The sequence below is a fragment of the Canis lupus genome, chromosome 15 (assembly GCF_011100685.1).
Source record: "Canis lupus familiaris isolate Mischka breed German Shepherd chromosome 15, alternate assembly UU_Cfam_GSD_1.0, whole genome shotgun sequence".
NCBI classification, from domain to species: Eukaryota; Metazoa; Chordata; class Mammalia; order Carnivora; family Canidae; genus Canis; species Canis lupus.
In genome coordinates, this window is record NC_049236.1 from 18,495,461 (window position 1) to 18,511,379 (window position 15,919).

At 46.5% G+C, this 15,919-nt stretch overlaps 1 protein-coding gene across 1 annotated transcript in view; it reads left to right on the forward strand.

The window, feature by feature from the left end:
• Positions 1 to 15,919, forward strand: part of RPGRIP1 (RPGR interacting protein 1) — a 71,109-nt gene that overhangs the window by 52,951 nt on the left and 2,239 nt on the right. Inside the window, 4 exon segments of the mRNA NM_001313773.1 lie at positions 1,581 to 1,678; positions 6,754 to 6,946; positions 12,764 to 12,848; positions 15,524 to 15,648. Coding sequence (NP_001300702.1) covers positions 1,581 to 1,678; positions 6,754 to 6,946; positions 12,764 to 12,848; positions 15,524 to 15,648 — 501 coding nt within the window.

Consider the following 15,919-nt stretch of genomic DNA (forward strand, 5'->3'; position numbering starts at 1 on the left):
GAAGCAGGCTCCATGAAGAGAGCCCGACGTGGGACTCGATCCCGGGACTCCAGGATCATGCCCTGGGCTGCAGGCGGCGCTAAACCGCTGTGCCACCGGGGCTGCCCTGTAGTAGAGATTTTAATCATTGCAATAAGACAAGAAAAAGAAATTAAAGTCCTACTAACTGTAAAGAAAGAAGCAGTGCTGTCTTTATTTGCAAATGACATGACTTTATATTTAGAAAATCATGGGCAGTCCCTGTGGCTCAGTGATTTAGCACTGCCTTCAGTCCAGGGCCTGATCCTGGAGACCTGGGATTGAGTCCCATGTCGGGCTCCCTGCATGGAGCCTGCTTCTCCCTCTGCCTGTGTCCTTGCCTCTCTCTGTGTGTCTTTCATGAATAAAAAAATATTAAAAGAAAGAAATGCAAATACTTTTGAATAACTAAAACAACTTTGTAAAGGAACAAAGTTGAAATTTTTGTACTACCTGATTTCAAACCTTACTATAAAGATAGAATAATTCAGGCAGTGTGGTTTAGCATAAATATAGACTTGCAGATCAGTGGAACAGAATAATGAATCTGGAAATAAACTTTTACATTTATGGTCACTTGATTTTCCACAAATGTCCCAGGACAATTCAATGGGGATATCTAATTCCCATAAATGGTGCTAGGACAATTAGATATCCACATAGAGGAAGAACTTAGACCACTATTTCACACCATACACAAAAATCAACCAAAATACATCACAAATCTAAATATTAGAACCAAAACTATAGCATTTCTAAAAGAAAACATCAGACAATAAACTATTTGACCTTATTCTATTTCTTAGATATGAATCAGCAGCATGATCCATAAAATTAAAAATTGATAAAGTGGACTTTGGCAAAATAAAAATTACATGCTTTTCAAAGGACACAAGAAAATGAAAAGATCAGCTACAGATTAGGAGAAAATATTTGCAAATCACATTTCTGATAAAGGGCTTGTATCCATAATCAGTAAGGAATTCTTACAACTCAGTAAAAAGACAACTCAATTTTTTTTTAATTTAAATTTTTATTTATTTATGATAGTCACACAGAGAGAGAGAGAGAGAGAGAGAGAGAGGCAGAGACACAGGCAGAGGGAGAAGCAGGCTCCATGCACCAGGAGCCCGACGTGGGATTCGATCCCGGGTCTCCAGGATCGCGCCCTGGGCCAAAGGCAGGCGCCAAACCGCTGCGCCACCCAGGGTTCCCGACAACTCAATTTAAAAAAGTCAATGGAGGGGCGCCTGATTGTACATTGCTTTTTCTTGGTTTGGTCATTTTCTCCAGCCCATACAAAAGGACCAACCTTCTATTTTCCTTCCTTCCATTCTTTCTTCTTGTCCTTTCTTTTCTTTTCTTTTTCTCCAAAAGGAAGCTCCTTATTTGTCAGGTTTCTGAATAAGTGAATCTTTGAAAAAGAGGGTTTGAATCTCAGTAAATGAAGCCAAAATCTAGGTACTCAGAACTTGTGCCCAGACAGTGGATCGCAGATGTAGGTACTGGGCAAGATAGGGTGCTTGGAAATAGTTCTGTAACTCCAGCCTCTTCTTTTGCAGATAAAGAATCCTGTGAACAAGCTTCTGAAGCCAGTGAAGCACAAACTACAGATAGTGATGACATAGTGACACCAGTATCTCTGAAATGTCCTAAGGCAGTAAGTACACCAGGGTAATCACTTCCTATGAGACAAGGTTATAAATAATGACATTGTGCCTAATGGCCACATAGGTGAAAATAATCCAGGGTTAATGAGCCCAATGGGAAATTTAAGCTATTTAGTTAAATTTCCATTGTGAATGAATGGAAGTCTCTCGATACAGTCTCTGTTGGAAGGATCACTGTCTTGATCGGATATAAATGAGGACTTGCCTCAATCCTTCTGTTCTTTATTGAATCCCTTGCCTGGTTCCTTCATTGTGTGCTGTGATCCATGTCCAGCTTGAGTGATGCCCATTTCCTAAATCCACCTAAGGAAAGCAGGCTTACTTTGGGAGGTGGAGGCTAGAAAAGAGGGAAAGCTCAGAGAGAGCATTCAGCTTCCAAAGTTTTAGGCCTAACATTTAAAACCTGTAATTGTAATTATTTATCAAATATTTCAGCCTCAGATCTCTTGTGGAACTAACTGGAATACATACATACACATAAATATATATGTGACTAAATATCCACAGATATATTTAACAATCATTGTATTAGAGTCTTGTGGGGTTATAAGTGAGGTAGGAAACAGTCACTCTCTTGAGTGCTTTCTGATACATTTGTAGGTGCCCAAAAATATTTGTTGAATGAGAGTGACTGACTGAAAGATTGAAATCTGATTGAGGATTATGAACTTCATTAGAAACAATATGAGTATAGTGTGACCTCAAATCCAGTGGTTGGATTATGTAATAGAAACTCTAGGGTTTGTAAGAATTCAGAAAAGTGAAATTATTGCTGCTTTTTGGAAAGGTCAGAAAGCTCTTCCTTGAAAGTCAGGAAGATTATTGGAGTGGGGAGAAACCACTCAACATCAGTAGACCTGTGACTGAGTCACTCAGTGGTTGAGCGTCTGCTTTTGGCCCAGGGTGTGACCCTGGGGTCCTGGGATCGAGTTCCACATGGGGCTCCCTGTACGGAGCCTGTTTTTCCCTCTGCCTGTGTCTCTACTTCTCTCTCTGTGTCTCTCATGAATAAATAAAATCTTAAAAAAACAAAACAAAACAAAACAACAGTAGACCTAAACAGTTAAGATAGCAAATACTTAAGTGTATTTTCTTCTGAATTTTTACCTTATTTTTCTTTCGCCATTACATAATTAATATCTTGAGAAATGCTTATAAGATAGATCAGAGCCATAAGATGTTGGAACAGAACTATAACACCTTAGAGATCATAAAGGTGAAGAAGATTAACTAATGTGTCCAGGATAGAGAGCTAGCTAGCAGAAGAGCTGATCTGCAAAGTTTCTAAACTAAGCCACCTCTCAGATCACCCTGAAAAGCCGTCAGCTGGTCAGCAAATTTTTTAACTACAAGCCAGACATATTACATTTAAAATATTATTCAAGGGATCCCTGGGTGGCGCAGCAGTTTGGCGCCTGCCTTTGGCCCAGGGCGCGATCCTGGAGACCTGGGATCGAATCCCACATCGGGCTCCCGGTGCATGGAGCCTGCTTCTCCCTCTGCCTGTGTCTCTGCCCCTCTCTCTCTCTCTCTGTGACTATCATAAATAAATAAAAATTAAAAAAAAAAAATAAATAAAATAAAATATTATTCAAAATTAAGGCTCCTCAATAAGATCTCTTTTTAGAATACTGTTGTGCATCCAAAAATGCTATTGGAGAAATTAAGTATGAAAACTGAGCTTACTGGGGAGCCTGGGTGCCTCAGTTGGTTAAGCATCCGACTTGGTTTCAGATCAGGTCATGATCTCTCAGGATGGTGAGATGAAGCCCTGCACTGGGCTCTGTGTTCAGCACGATGTCTATTTAAGATTCTCCCCCTCTCCCTCTCCCTCTGCTCCTCCCCTGCTTGCACTTGCTTTCTCTTACTCTCTTAAAAATAAAAAGAAAGAAAACTGAGCTTACTTAGCAAACACTTAGTGTTATTATCAAATTAGATTCATAGTACAGACACATAGAGTTGACCTTTGAACAACATGGGGGTTAGGAACATGATCCCTGGCACAGTTGACAACCCACATAAAATTTTTGATTCCCCCCAAAACTTAACTATTGATAACCTACTGTTGACCAGAAGGCTTACCCATTACATAAACCTTTGATTAACTTGTATTTTGTATGTTATATGTATTGTATGCTGTATTCTTACGATAAAGTCAGCTATAGAAAATGTCATTAAGAAAATCATAGGGAGGGGGATCCCTGGGTGGCGCAGCGGTTTAGGCGCCTGCCTTTGGCCCAGGGCGCGATCCTGGAGAACCGGGATCGAATCCCACGTCGGGCTCCCAGTGCATGGAGCCTGCTTCTCCCTCTGCCTATGTCTCTGCCTATCTCTCTCTCACACTGTGTGCCTATCATAAATAAAATAAAAAATTTAAAAAAAAAGAAAATCATAGGGAGAAGAAAGATTTACAGTACTGTACTGTATTTTTTTCTTTTCTTTTTTTTAATATTTATTTATTCATGAGAGACACACACACACACAGACGGCAAAGACACAGAGAGGCAGAGGGAGAAGCAGGCTCCATACTGGGAGCCCGATGTGGGACTCGATCCTGGAACTCGGGGATCATGACCTGAGCCAAAGGCAGTGGCTCAACCACTGAGCCACCCAGGCATCCCTGTATTTTTTTTTTAATATTTTATTTATTTATTCATGAGAGACACAGAAAGAGAGAGAGAGGCAGAGACACAGGCAGAGGGAGAAGCAGGCTGCATGCAGAGAGCCCGACGCGGGACTCGATCCCGGGTCTCCACGATCACGCCCTAGGCCGAAGGTGGTGCTAAACTGCTGAGCCACCCGGGGCTGCCCTGTACTGTATTTTTTAAAAAATATTTAAGAGAGAGAGAGCATGCCTGCAGGAGCAGGAAGAGGAGAGAGGGAGAGGGACAAGCAGACTTAGAGCTGAGCACAGAGCCCACACGGGACTCAGTCCATGACCCTGAGATCATGACCTGAGCTGAAATCAAGGGACTGAGCCCCTGGGTGCTCCTGTACCGATTTATCCCAAAAAATCCACATATAAGAGGACCCACGTCATTCAAACCTCTGTTGTTCAAGAGTCAACTATACTCAATCATTACTGTATTTCAGAATAGTTACGCATAAAGATCCAGGGGTTGTAGGACCAGAGATGATACTTGAGCTTTTTTTTTTTTTCTTTCTTATGAATGATATTAAGCAGTACATGTTTTTCTTTTTAAAACCTTCTTATTTTGGGGCACCTGCTCAGTGGTTGAGCTTCTGCCTTGGACCCAAGGTGTGACCCCGGGGTCCCAGGATTGAGTCCTGGGATTGGCTTCCCCGCAGGGAACCTGCTTCTCCCTCTGCCTGTGTCTCTGCCTCTCTCTTATTTTGAGATGATTAAAGATTTGTAAACAGTTGCACAAAAAATGTACAGGCAGGTGCCATGTACCATTCACATAGTTTTTTGCATGTTTTTTCTTTTTTTTCTTTTCTTTTTTTTTTTTTTTTTTCTTTTTTGGTGTACATTATTCTGAAATGTGCATTTACCATCAGTAACATTTTGGGAGTCCTTGCATGTTGATATATTCAGCTTTTTCTAGTTCATTTCTCTTAGCTGCTGATCAGTATTTTGTTAAAATAATATGTGACTTTTTTTTCTTTAAAGATTTTATTTATTTATTCATTTATTCATGATAGTCACACAGAGAGAGGCAGAGACACAGGCAGAGGGAGAAGCAGGCTCCATGCAGGGAGCCCAACGATCCAGGGTCTGAGGATCTCGCTCTGGGCCAAAGGCAGGCGCCAAACCACTGCACCATCCAAGGATCCCAATATGTGACTTTTTATTTAGACAGACCTCAGTGGGCAACGCTGACTGAACTTTAATGCTCCGTACTTGACGTTCATTAACTCACCAAAGCCTCAGGGCAGCGCTGGGGGTTGTTAAGTCCTTAGTGAGTAATTGCGGGGGGGCCTGTCTTAGTATTTGCCAGGCTCTGTGGACACAAGATGACGACTAAGCCAGACTTGGTCCCTTCACTCTTGAATCTTACATTCTACTGAGGGAAAACAGATGTAAATCAGTGAGCAAAGAAATAAGGTATTTGTTGATTTTAAATACAACAAAGAAAATTTGAATAATAATTAGCAATAGAATGGGTTGTGGCACCTGGCTGGCTAGGGGGTTGTAGGTTTGAGCCCCAGGCCGCGGGAAGAGATTACTCAAAAATAAAGTCTATATAAAAAGAGACGCCTGGGTGGCTCAGGGGGTGATCCCCGGGTCCCGGGATAGTCCTGCTTTACCGCCCGCCCCCCTCCCCCCCGCAGGGAGCCTGCTCCTCCCTGGGCCTGTGTCTCCGCCTCTGTGTGTGTGTGTGTGTGTGTGTGTGTGTCTCCTGAATAAATAAATGAATCTTTAAAAAAAATCGCTAGTGAGACCCACCTAGCTGAGCCGTGTCAAAACCCACACGTGGAGAACACCATAGAGAGCCGGTGTTTGCTGGGCGGGGATGGTAGGAGGGCTGTGCGAGGGTTGCCGAGGGGGCCGCATCATGGTTCTGATGTGAATTTGTTGAGAAACGGCCTCTGAGCTTCCTAGGAGAAGGCCCAAGAGCTCTGCTTGCTTCCCAAGAGAAGAAAAGACGGGGGTGGGGGTAGATCTTTGGAGAAGTGAGGGTACCGGCCCGGCAAGCTGCAGGACCAGAGAGCGCTCCCAGATGACAAGGGCCAACCGCGGCCGTTGGGGCCATCCCGGATGCTCCCCGCGCGAGTCATGACAGGGCCGTAACCCTGCCCTCCGCTTATTTCTTGCAACTGCAAGGATGTCAGCCCTCCCGGTGTTCCTAACACAAAAATGGGCACCGGGCGTGTGGAAAGGGAGGCCGGGGCCGCGGCGGCAACCCCGCAGCGGGGGCGAAGGCCTGGCTCCGTGGCAGGCACCTGTGGGGCGGGAGGCTCTGGGGGCAGCTTGGCCTGCTCGCCCATTCCGAAGCTCCGTTAGACGGAATATGTCTAAGGTTGTTGCGTCCGGGAGGGTAGCGTGCTAATCAGATGGAGCATCGCTAATCTATAGGAAATAAGTAAGAGTTTTCCCTGTCAGGACTCGGAGAAGATGTGCATTGAAGTGATCTCGCTGGCCTTCAACCCAGAGGCTGAAGTGATGGGTGATGAGACTGTGAGGCAGGTGTACGTAGAGTACAAGTTCTGCGATGTGCCCTTGTCAGAGACAGAGACTCCGGTGTCCCTGAGGAAACCGAGGGCAGGAGAAGAGATCCACTTCCACTTCAGCAAAGGTGACGCATCCCTTGTGATTGGCTGGGGGGCGGTTCTGAGGGCTCAGGCCTGCCCGGCCCGGCCAACGGGCTGGAGGCAGCCATTTTCTTTTATTTATCAAAGTGATATATGCATACGGTCTTACTTAATTTTTTGTTTTTAAAATATTTTACTATTTTTTATTTTAATTCCAGTATAGTTCGCATACAGTGTTATAGTAGCTTTAGGTGTACAACATAAGGCGGGGACAAATCTATACCTTATTCAGCGCTCCTCGTGATGAGCGCACCCTTGCAATCCATCACCTGTTTCACCCATCCCCCTACCCTCCTCTTCTCCATACTTAAGAGTCTGAATTTTTGGTTTGTCTCTTTTTTTTCCGGTGTTCATTGTTATTTCACTCAGCCTTCTATCCTCTAGATCAATCCACAGTGGCTGCATCAGTTTGCATTCCCAACAACAGTGCAAGAGGTTTCCTTTTTCTCCACATCCTCGCCAACACTTGCTGTTGCTTGTGTTTTTAGTTTTAGCCATTCTTACAGGTGTAAGGTGGGATCTCATTGTGGTTTTGATTTGCGTTTCCCCGATGGTGAGTGATTTTAATCATCTTTTTATGTGTCTGCTGGACATCTGGTGAAATGTCTGTTCATGTCTTCTGCCCTACTTTTACTTTTTTGGTTTTTTTATTTTTTATTTTTTTTCCTACTTTTCAATAAGATTATTTGTTTTTTGAGTGTTCAGTTATATCAGTTCTTTATATATTTTGGATACTAACCCTGTAAAGGGTGTGTCATTTGCAAGTATCTTCTTCCATTCACCAGGCTGCCTTTTAATTTTGTTGATTTTTTCCTTTGCTGTGTAGAAGATTTTTATTTTGATGTAGTTCCAGTAGTTTATTTTTCTTTTATTTCACTTGCCTTAGGAGACATGTTTAGAAAGAAGTTGCTGTGGCCGACGTCTGAAAAGTTACTGTCTTTGCTCTCTTCTAGGATTTTTATGGTTTCAGGTCTCAAATTTAAGACTTTAATCTATGTTGAGTTTGTGTGCGTGATGTAAGAAAGTGGTCCAGTTTCATTCTTTTGCTGTAGCTGTTCAGTTTTCCTGACACCATATGTTGAAGAGACTTTTTTCTGTTGCATATTTTTGCTTCCTTTGTCAAAAATCAATTGACCATGTAATTGTGGTTTTGTTTCTGGGCTCTCTATTCTGCTCCATTGATCTATGTGTCTGTTTCTGTACCAGCACCACACTGTTTTGATGACTGCACCTTTGTAGTGTATCTTGAAATCTTGGAGATTGTGATGCCTCCAGCTTTTTCTTTTTCAAGATTATTTGGCCTATTTGGGATCTTTTGTGGTTCCATACAAATTTTAGGAATATTTATTCTAGTAATATTTATTTTACTGTGAAGAATGCTGGTGATATTTTGATAGGGGTTGCAATAAATCTGTAGATTCCTTTGGATAGCATGGACGTTTGAACAATATTTGTTCTTCCAATCATTGCACATGGAATATCTTCCCATTTGTTTGTGTCCTCTTTAATTTCTTTCATCATTGTTTTATAGTTTTTCAGAGTAGGTCTTTCATCTCCTTGGTTAAATTTGTTCCTAAAATAAATATTTTATTATCTTTGGTGCAATTGTAAATGAGATTGCTTTCTTAATTTCTTTTTCTGTTACTTCATTATTGTACATAGAAATGCAATGAGGAGCGCCTGGTGGCTCAGTTGGTTAAGCATCTGACTCTTAATCTAAGTTCAGGTCTTGATCTCAGGGTTGTGAGTTCAAGCCCAGTGTGGAGCCTACTGAAAATAATAATAATAAGAAGAATAAGAATAAGAAAAGCAGCAGATTTCTGTTTTTCATCTTGTATCCTGCGACCTTACTAAATTCATTTATCAGTTCTAATAGTTTTTTGGTGGAGTCTTTAGGGTTTTCTATATATAGTATCATGTTATCTGCAAATAGTGAAAGTTTTACTTCTTCCTTACCAGTTTGGATGCTTTCTTTTTTCTTTTTAAGATTTTATTTATTTATTCAGGAGAACACACACACAGAGAGAGAGAGAGAGAGAGAGAGAGGCAGAGACCCAGGCAGAGGGAGAAGCAGGCTCCATGCAGGGAGCCCGATATAGGATTCAATCCCGAGTCTCCAGGATCAGGCCCTGGGCTGAAGGTGGCGCTAAACCACTGAGCCATCGGGGCTGCCCTAATTCTTTTTTCTTGTCTGATTCCTGTGGCTACTACTTCCGATACTGTGTTGAATAAAAGTGGTAAGAAAGAACATCCTTGTCTTGTTTCTGGTCTTAGTGGGAAAGCTCTCAGTTTTTCACCATTGAGTATGATGTTCGCTGTGGGTTTTCCATTATGGCCTTTTTTATGTTGAAGAATGTCCCCTCTAAACCTACTTTGTTGAGGGGTTTTTATCATGAATGGATATTGTACTTTGTCAAATGCTTCCTCTCCATTTATTGAAATGATCTTACTGATGCGATGTAGCACATTGATTGATTTGCAAATATTGAAATACCCTTGTATCCTGGAAATAAACCCCACTTGATTGTGGTGAATGATTTTTTAAATGTATTGTTGGATTTGGTTTGCTAATATTTTGTTGAGGATTTTTGCATCTGTGTTCATCAGAGATACTGGCCTGTAGTTCTCTTTTTTTGTAGTGTCTTTATCTGGTTTGGTTTCAGGATAATGCTGGCCTCATGGAATGAATTTTGAAGTTTTCTTGCTTCTTGTATTTTTGGGAATATTTGAGATATTACGTATTAACACTTCTTTAAATATTTGGTAGAGGGATCCCTGGGTGGCTCAGCGGTTTAGCGCCTGCCTTTGGCCCAGGGCGCGATTCTGGAGTCCCGGGATCAAGTCCCATCAGGCTCCCGGCATGGAGCCTGCTTCTCCCTCCTCCTGTGTATCTGCCTCTCTCTCTCTCTATGATAAATAAATAAATCTTTAAAAAAAATAATAAATGTTTGGTAGAATTTGGGGATCCCTGGGTGGCTCAGTGGTTTAGTGTTTGCCTTCGGCCCAGGGCATGATCCTGGAATCCCGGATTCTAGTCCCATGTTGGGCTCCCTGCATGGAGCCTGCTTCTCCCTCTGCCTGTGTCTCTGCCTCTCTCTCTTTGTGTGTCTCATGAATGAATAAAATCTTTAAAAAGAGAGAGAGAGAGAGAGAGAGAGAGCAGATACATGGTATGACTTTGATCTTTTTAAATTTTTTGAGACTTGTGGCCTTATATGTGATCTATTCAGGAGACTGTTGCATATACACTTGAAAAGAATGTGTATTCTGTTGTTTTGGGATGGAATGTTCTGAATATATCCGTTAAATCCACCTGGTCCAATGTGTCATTCAAAACCACTGTTTCCTTGTTCATTTTCTGTTTGGATGATCTGTCCATTGATGTAAGTGGGATTGTGCATATGGTTTTAAAATATCAAATAAGCCTAGAAAGATTTTTAATTAAAGTTAAACAGTCCTGTAGTGCCTGGGTGGCTCAGTGGTTGATGTCTGCCTTTGGCTCAAGTTGTGGTCCCGGGGTCCTGGGATTGAGTCCTGCATCATCAGGTTCCTTGTGGGAGGCCTGCTTCTTCCTCTGCCTGTGTCTCTGCCTCTCTCTCTTTGTGTCTCTCATGAATAAATAAATAAAATCTTGTAAAAAAAACAAACAGTCCCTTTTTTTCCATTCTTTCTCCACAAATCAATCTGTTGTCATCCCCAGCCTTCTCAGTCCACCAACCCCTTTTTCTGCTGTATCTTGTTATTTAACTCCATATTTCTGAGTAATGTTTCTGTTGCAATTTCCTAACACACCAATTTTAGATATTATGTGCTCACTTCCTGTCATGGCACATAAAATTTGTCTCTTACTCTACATCCTTGTTTCCTTCCTCCTATATAGTTGGATCAAAACTTTCATTTAATCCAACCCTAGTTGTCTCCATTATTATGGATATGTAAATATTCTTTTTTTTTAAAAAAGATTTTAGGGGATCCCTGGGTGCCTCAGTGGTTTGGTGCCTGCCTTTGGCCCAGGGCGTGATCCTAGAGTCCCGGGATCGAGTCCTGTGTCAGGCTCCAGGCATGGAGCCTACTTCTCTCTCTGCCTGTGTCTCTGCCTCTCTCTCTCTCTCTCTCTCTCATAAATAAATAAATAAATCTTAAAAAAATAAAAAAGATTTTATTTATTTATTCATGAGAGACACAGAGAGGCAGAGACACAGGCAGAGGGAGAAGCAGGCTCCATGCAGGGAGCCCGACCTGGGACTGGATCCCAGGTCTTTGGGATCAAGCCCTGAGCTGAAGGCAGACGTTTAACCGCTGGGCCACCCAGGCGTCCCTGGATATGTAAGTATTCTTATAGAACCAAGTGGCATGCCATGGTTATATTTCCTTTTTTGTTTATTATTCTGCATGAATTTTTCATTTGCTCCATTTTCATTATGCCTGTTGTAGTTCTTTTCACATCCTCTAACCACTTTCCAAGTTTTCCAATAATCAAACCTGTCAAATGATGCATCAATTGTTTTTCCTTGAAGACCTCTCTTCAGCCCAGCATTCAGCAATTACCGGCTGCTGCCATTTGGAGAATTTGATTTAATTCTCACTATTCTAGATTTCCTGTCTCCTGGGTTCTCTGTCATCCTCTGATTCACTTCTAATGAGAAAGAGAAAGAATATATTGGAAGGAAACATTTTGAGAGCATGATGCATGAAATCTCTGTATTCTACTCCTTTATTCAGTTGATTATTAGGCAAGCATAGAAATCTATTTTTAAAACATTGTTATTCAGAATTTCAAGGCAGTTGGTCAGTGGTCTTTGCCAGGAGTCTAGCCTTTGTATGACAACTACCTCTACGTGTCCAGAAGGCTTTAACATTTTGTTGTTATCTTTAGTGTTCTTAAATTTCAGAATAATGTGTATATTTTCCTCTAATTGTTCTAGCTGTTCAGGGGGCTCTTTCAATCTGGAAGCTTGTGGCTTTTAATTCTGGGAAATTTTGTTGCATTTCCTTGAAAATTTTGTCCTCACGATTTTCTCATTTTCTTAGTAGAGTTTCTGAACTTCCGAATTGATGTTCTGATTTTCTAATTTCCTTCCTATAATCCTACCTCTACCTTTTCTTTGTATTTTGGGTAAATTTCCTTAACTTTTTTTTAAGATTGTATTTTGAAGTATGGCTCGGCCCGTTAAGCCTCTGACTGTTGACTTCAGCCGAGGTCGTGAGGTCCACCCGGCCCGCGGGGTCTTGGAGCCTGCTTAGGGGGTTCCCTCTCTCTCCCTCTGCTCCGTCTCCCAAAGCAAACAAAAACAACGCACACTGAGGAGCCCTGCGGCCGCGGGGCTCAGTCCCCGCCGGGGTCTTACTCCGTGACCCGCGGGCCCGCACTTCCTCCTTCCTCCGTCACCAAGGTCCTGGGGTCGGTCCTGGATGTGCGCGGGCTGCCGGGGAGGCAGCCTGGCGGCGGGTCTTGCTCTGCCCCCGCCCCCCTGGTCCGCGTGCCCCGCACCCCGGCGGAGGAGGGTCTGGGGCTGCCGCGGCCCCATGCGGACACCGGGGTGGAGGGGGAGCTGGGGGGGTGGAGCTGGGGGGCCTGGAACTGGGGGGGCGGAGCTGGGGGTCCCGGAGCTGGGGGGGCGGAGCTGGGGGGGCGGAGCTGGGGGTCCCGGAGCTGGGGGTCCCAGAGCTGGGGGGGCGGAGCTGGGGGTCCCGGAGCTGGGGGTCCCAGAGCTGGGGGTCCCAGAGCTGGGGGGGGCGGAGCTGGGGGTCCCGGAGCTGCGCGGTGGTGCTGACCCTCGGCTTCCCCTCCCCGAGCCCAGTGATCCACCTGGACCCGCTGACGCACGCGGCCCGAAGGCAGTTCCTGCGCGACGCGCTGAGCGGACGGGGCCGCGAGCAAGGACGGTAAGGGCGCCTGCGAGCGTGCGCGCTTGTGTGTGTGTGTGTGTGTGGGGGGGTGCGAGTGTGTGTGGGGGGTGGGAGTGTGGGTGGTCCCTGGAGCCCCGGCCCGCCGCCCCCTGAACGCGTCCACCTCCGGCGGCTCCGACCCGGCCTGGGGCCCGACCGCGAGGCGCCCCCACGCGTGACCGCAGGCACAGGCCGCTCGCCGCCCGCTCTCCCGACGGTTCCACATTTAGGGTCGTCAAGTAGCCTCCACACCCGGCTTGGAGCCCAGCGCGGGGCCTGAACTCACAACCCCGAGATCAAGGCGTGACCTGGGGGCAGCCGGGGGGCGCAGCGGTTGAGCGCCGCCTTCAGCCCGGGGCCTGATCATGGGGCTCTGGGTTCGAGTCCCGTGTCGGGCTCCCTGCGGGGAGCCTGCCTCTCCCTCTCCCTCTGTCTCTCATGAATAAATAAACTAAAAACAAAACAAAACAAAACAAAAAACAAAGGCCGTGCCCCGAGAGCCGCGCAGGCCCCGAGCTAGGTCTTCACAGCCCCGTCTGCAGGGTCGCGTTGACCGTGGTGCGGCTGCGCTGAGCCGTGGGCTGGCCCGGTTTCAGGCCGGTGTCCCTGCTACTCCCGCGACCCCAGGAGACCCCACCCCGGAGGTCCCCAGCGAAATGCACGGGACGGTTCCCAACAAACGAGCTCACGGTTTCGCTGACATCTGGAACTCAGATGTGAGTGGGCGTCTGCTTGGGGTTTTCGTTTGGGGCCGGATCAGCGACCGGCGTCACCCCCAGGCGTGTGGCGGGAGCTGGCTGGGCGCCGCCTTGGCCCCGCACGTTCCTGGACTTGCCTGGACTCCGTGTGCATCGGACGGGAAGGGCCCCGCGAGCCCCGGGCGCGCAGGGGTCTGGGCGGGGTCCCCCACGCCGCCGGCTTCCAGCCCCCGGCCCCCGGCCCCCGGCCCCCGGCCTCTGGCCATCAGCCCCCAGCCTCCAGCCTCCGCCCCGGCCTGCAGCTGGCCCGCGGCCTCCATGCCCGACTTACAGTCTTTCTTCCGCCCCCGCGTTCCTGGGACACTCCCTCCCTTCCCTCTCTCGCAGTGGTAGGCTTTTTTCTGGGGGGCGGGTTTCCTATTCGGTTTTAGATCCCGATTTCTACCTCCCTTCCTGCCGCCGCCCCCCTGGCCAGGTCGCGGGCCTCTAAGGAGGCCGCGTGGCTCCAAGGCCCGACCCCACTGGGGGCCCTCTCGTCCCAGAGCATCACTGGGCGCGGCCTCTGGGCCACACCTGAGACCACGAAGTGTGTTGGAGGCGCCCGCAGGGCCTGGCGCGCTCAGGGAAGCATCCGACCCTGATCTCAGAGCAGCTCTTGACCTCGGGGCTGTGAGTCGAAAAATAAACACACGCGCACACACACACAGGAGACATTCGAACAGCGGCCTGGACCCAGAAAGGGGCGACCCCGCAGGGCCGCGGCCCCTCAGCGGCTGGCCTTGTCCCTGGAGGTGCGGCTGCCCCCTCATAGACCAGTGTCGCTTGGGGCCCGGCCAGGCCACTCTCAGGATTTCTGCTTTTTGACTTGATCCTGGCCAGCTGCGATTTTAAGAGCCTGAGGTTTTAGCCCCACTCTTGCTTCCTTAGCACTATTAGTGACCAGTATCTGCTTTAAAAAAATTACTAGGGATCCACAGCGTCCAGAATAGGAAACCCGGCAAAGGGCAGGTCGCCTGGGGGCCTCCCAGCAGAGGGGCGTGCAGCAGTGAGCACGGCCTGGGGGCGGCCTGAGTTCACCGAACACACTGAACTGTGCACTTTAAAATGGTTGAGATAGTGAACTTATGTGTGAATTTTATCTCGACGAATCTAGTAGGTGCTAGGTGCTAGGTGCTAGAACTCAGTGCCATTGTTTGCTGGGCCGAATCCAGAGAACAAGGGCGGCGGGCGGTCGCCTGCTCACCGTGGGTCGAGGTGCTGGCGCCCCAGGGCCCTGCCTCCAGGCTTGCGGCTTGGAGGAACCAGCTTTTTAAACGTTTTGCAATTCTGTATTCCTTCTGTCTTTCTCTGCTCCAGTTTGATACCCAAATTTTCTTTTATTTAGTAATCTAAAACTCTTCTCATTCTTCTTTAATCTTGGTTTGTGTGCAGATACCTTCACTGCCTTGGTCAAATCTTTCTCTTTCTTTCCTTCTTTTTCTTTCTTTTTTTCTTCCTTTTTGTTCTTAAGATTTTATTTGACACACACACACACAGAGAGAGAGAGAGAGAGAGAGAGAGCACAAGCAGAGGGAACAACAGACTCCCCGCTGAGCAGGGAGCCCGACGTGAGGCTTGATCCCTGGACCCTGGGATCATGACCTGAACCCCAGGGCAGAGGCTTAACTGACTGAGCCCACGGGGGCTCCTGATCTTTCTTCAGAGCTGCAGGCTCTCTTGCAAAGCATCCCGTCTAAACAGTTTTGACACAACTTGATCAACTATACCGTCTCGAGTCTTCATTCCTGCCTCCCTGGGCCTGGTGTTGCTTCGCACAGGCTCCTTACTCTGGCTGTTCGTCGTGTAGGATGCAGGCCAGGGAAGAGTGGCTCAGGGGAACATGGTGTAACTCGTGACGGCTCTGACCTTCGTGTATGTACTTTAGGCTCTACGGTAGCAGCAGTACCGAGTTACATGGAATTTTCCCCTCTTTAGTTTAAAGTTCACGGTGGTAAGTGATCCTCTGGACGACGAAAAGGAATGTCAAGAGGTGGGATACGCGTTTCTGGAGCTGCGCCAGGTCATGGAATCAGGAGACCTCGTGGAACAAGAGCTAGAGAGTGAGTAATGAGTTCTCATGCTTCTCGGTCTGACTTCTTTCTCAGGCGGTCAGCCTCATCACGAATCCTTTTCCTGTTTTACCTTCATTTTGTGATGATCACTGTGAAGCTGATTATACAAACTGGGTCCAGATCCCTACGGGCATAGTTAGTTCTGGAGCAAGCGTCAGAGCACTCCGTTGTCTCGGTTGGCCCGTGTGCATGACATGCGGTTCAGGACAACTGGAATACAGTTTTTTTTTTAAAGATGTTATTTATTTTACTCGTGAGA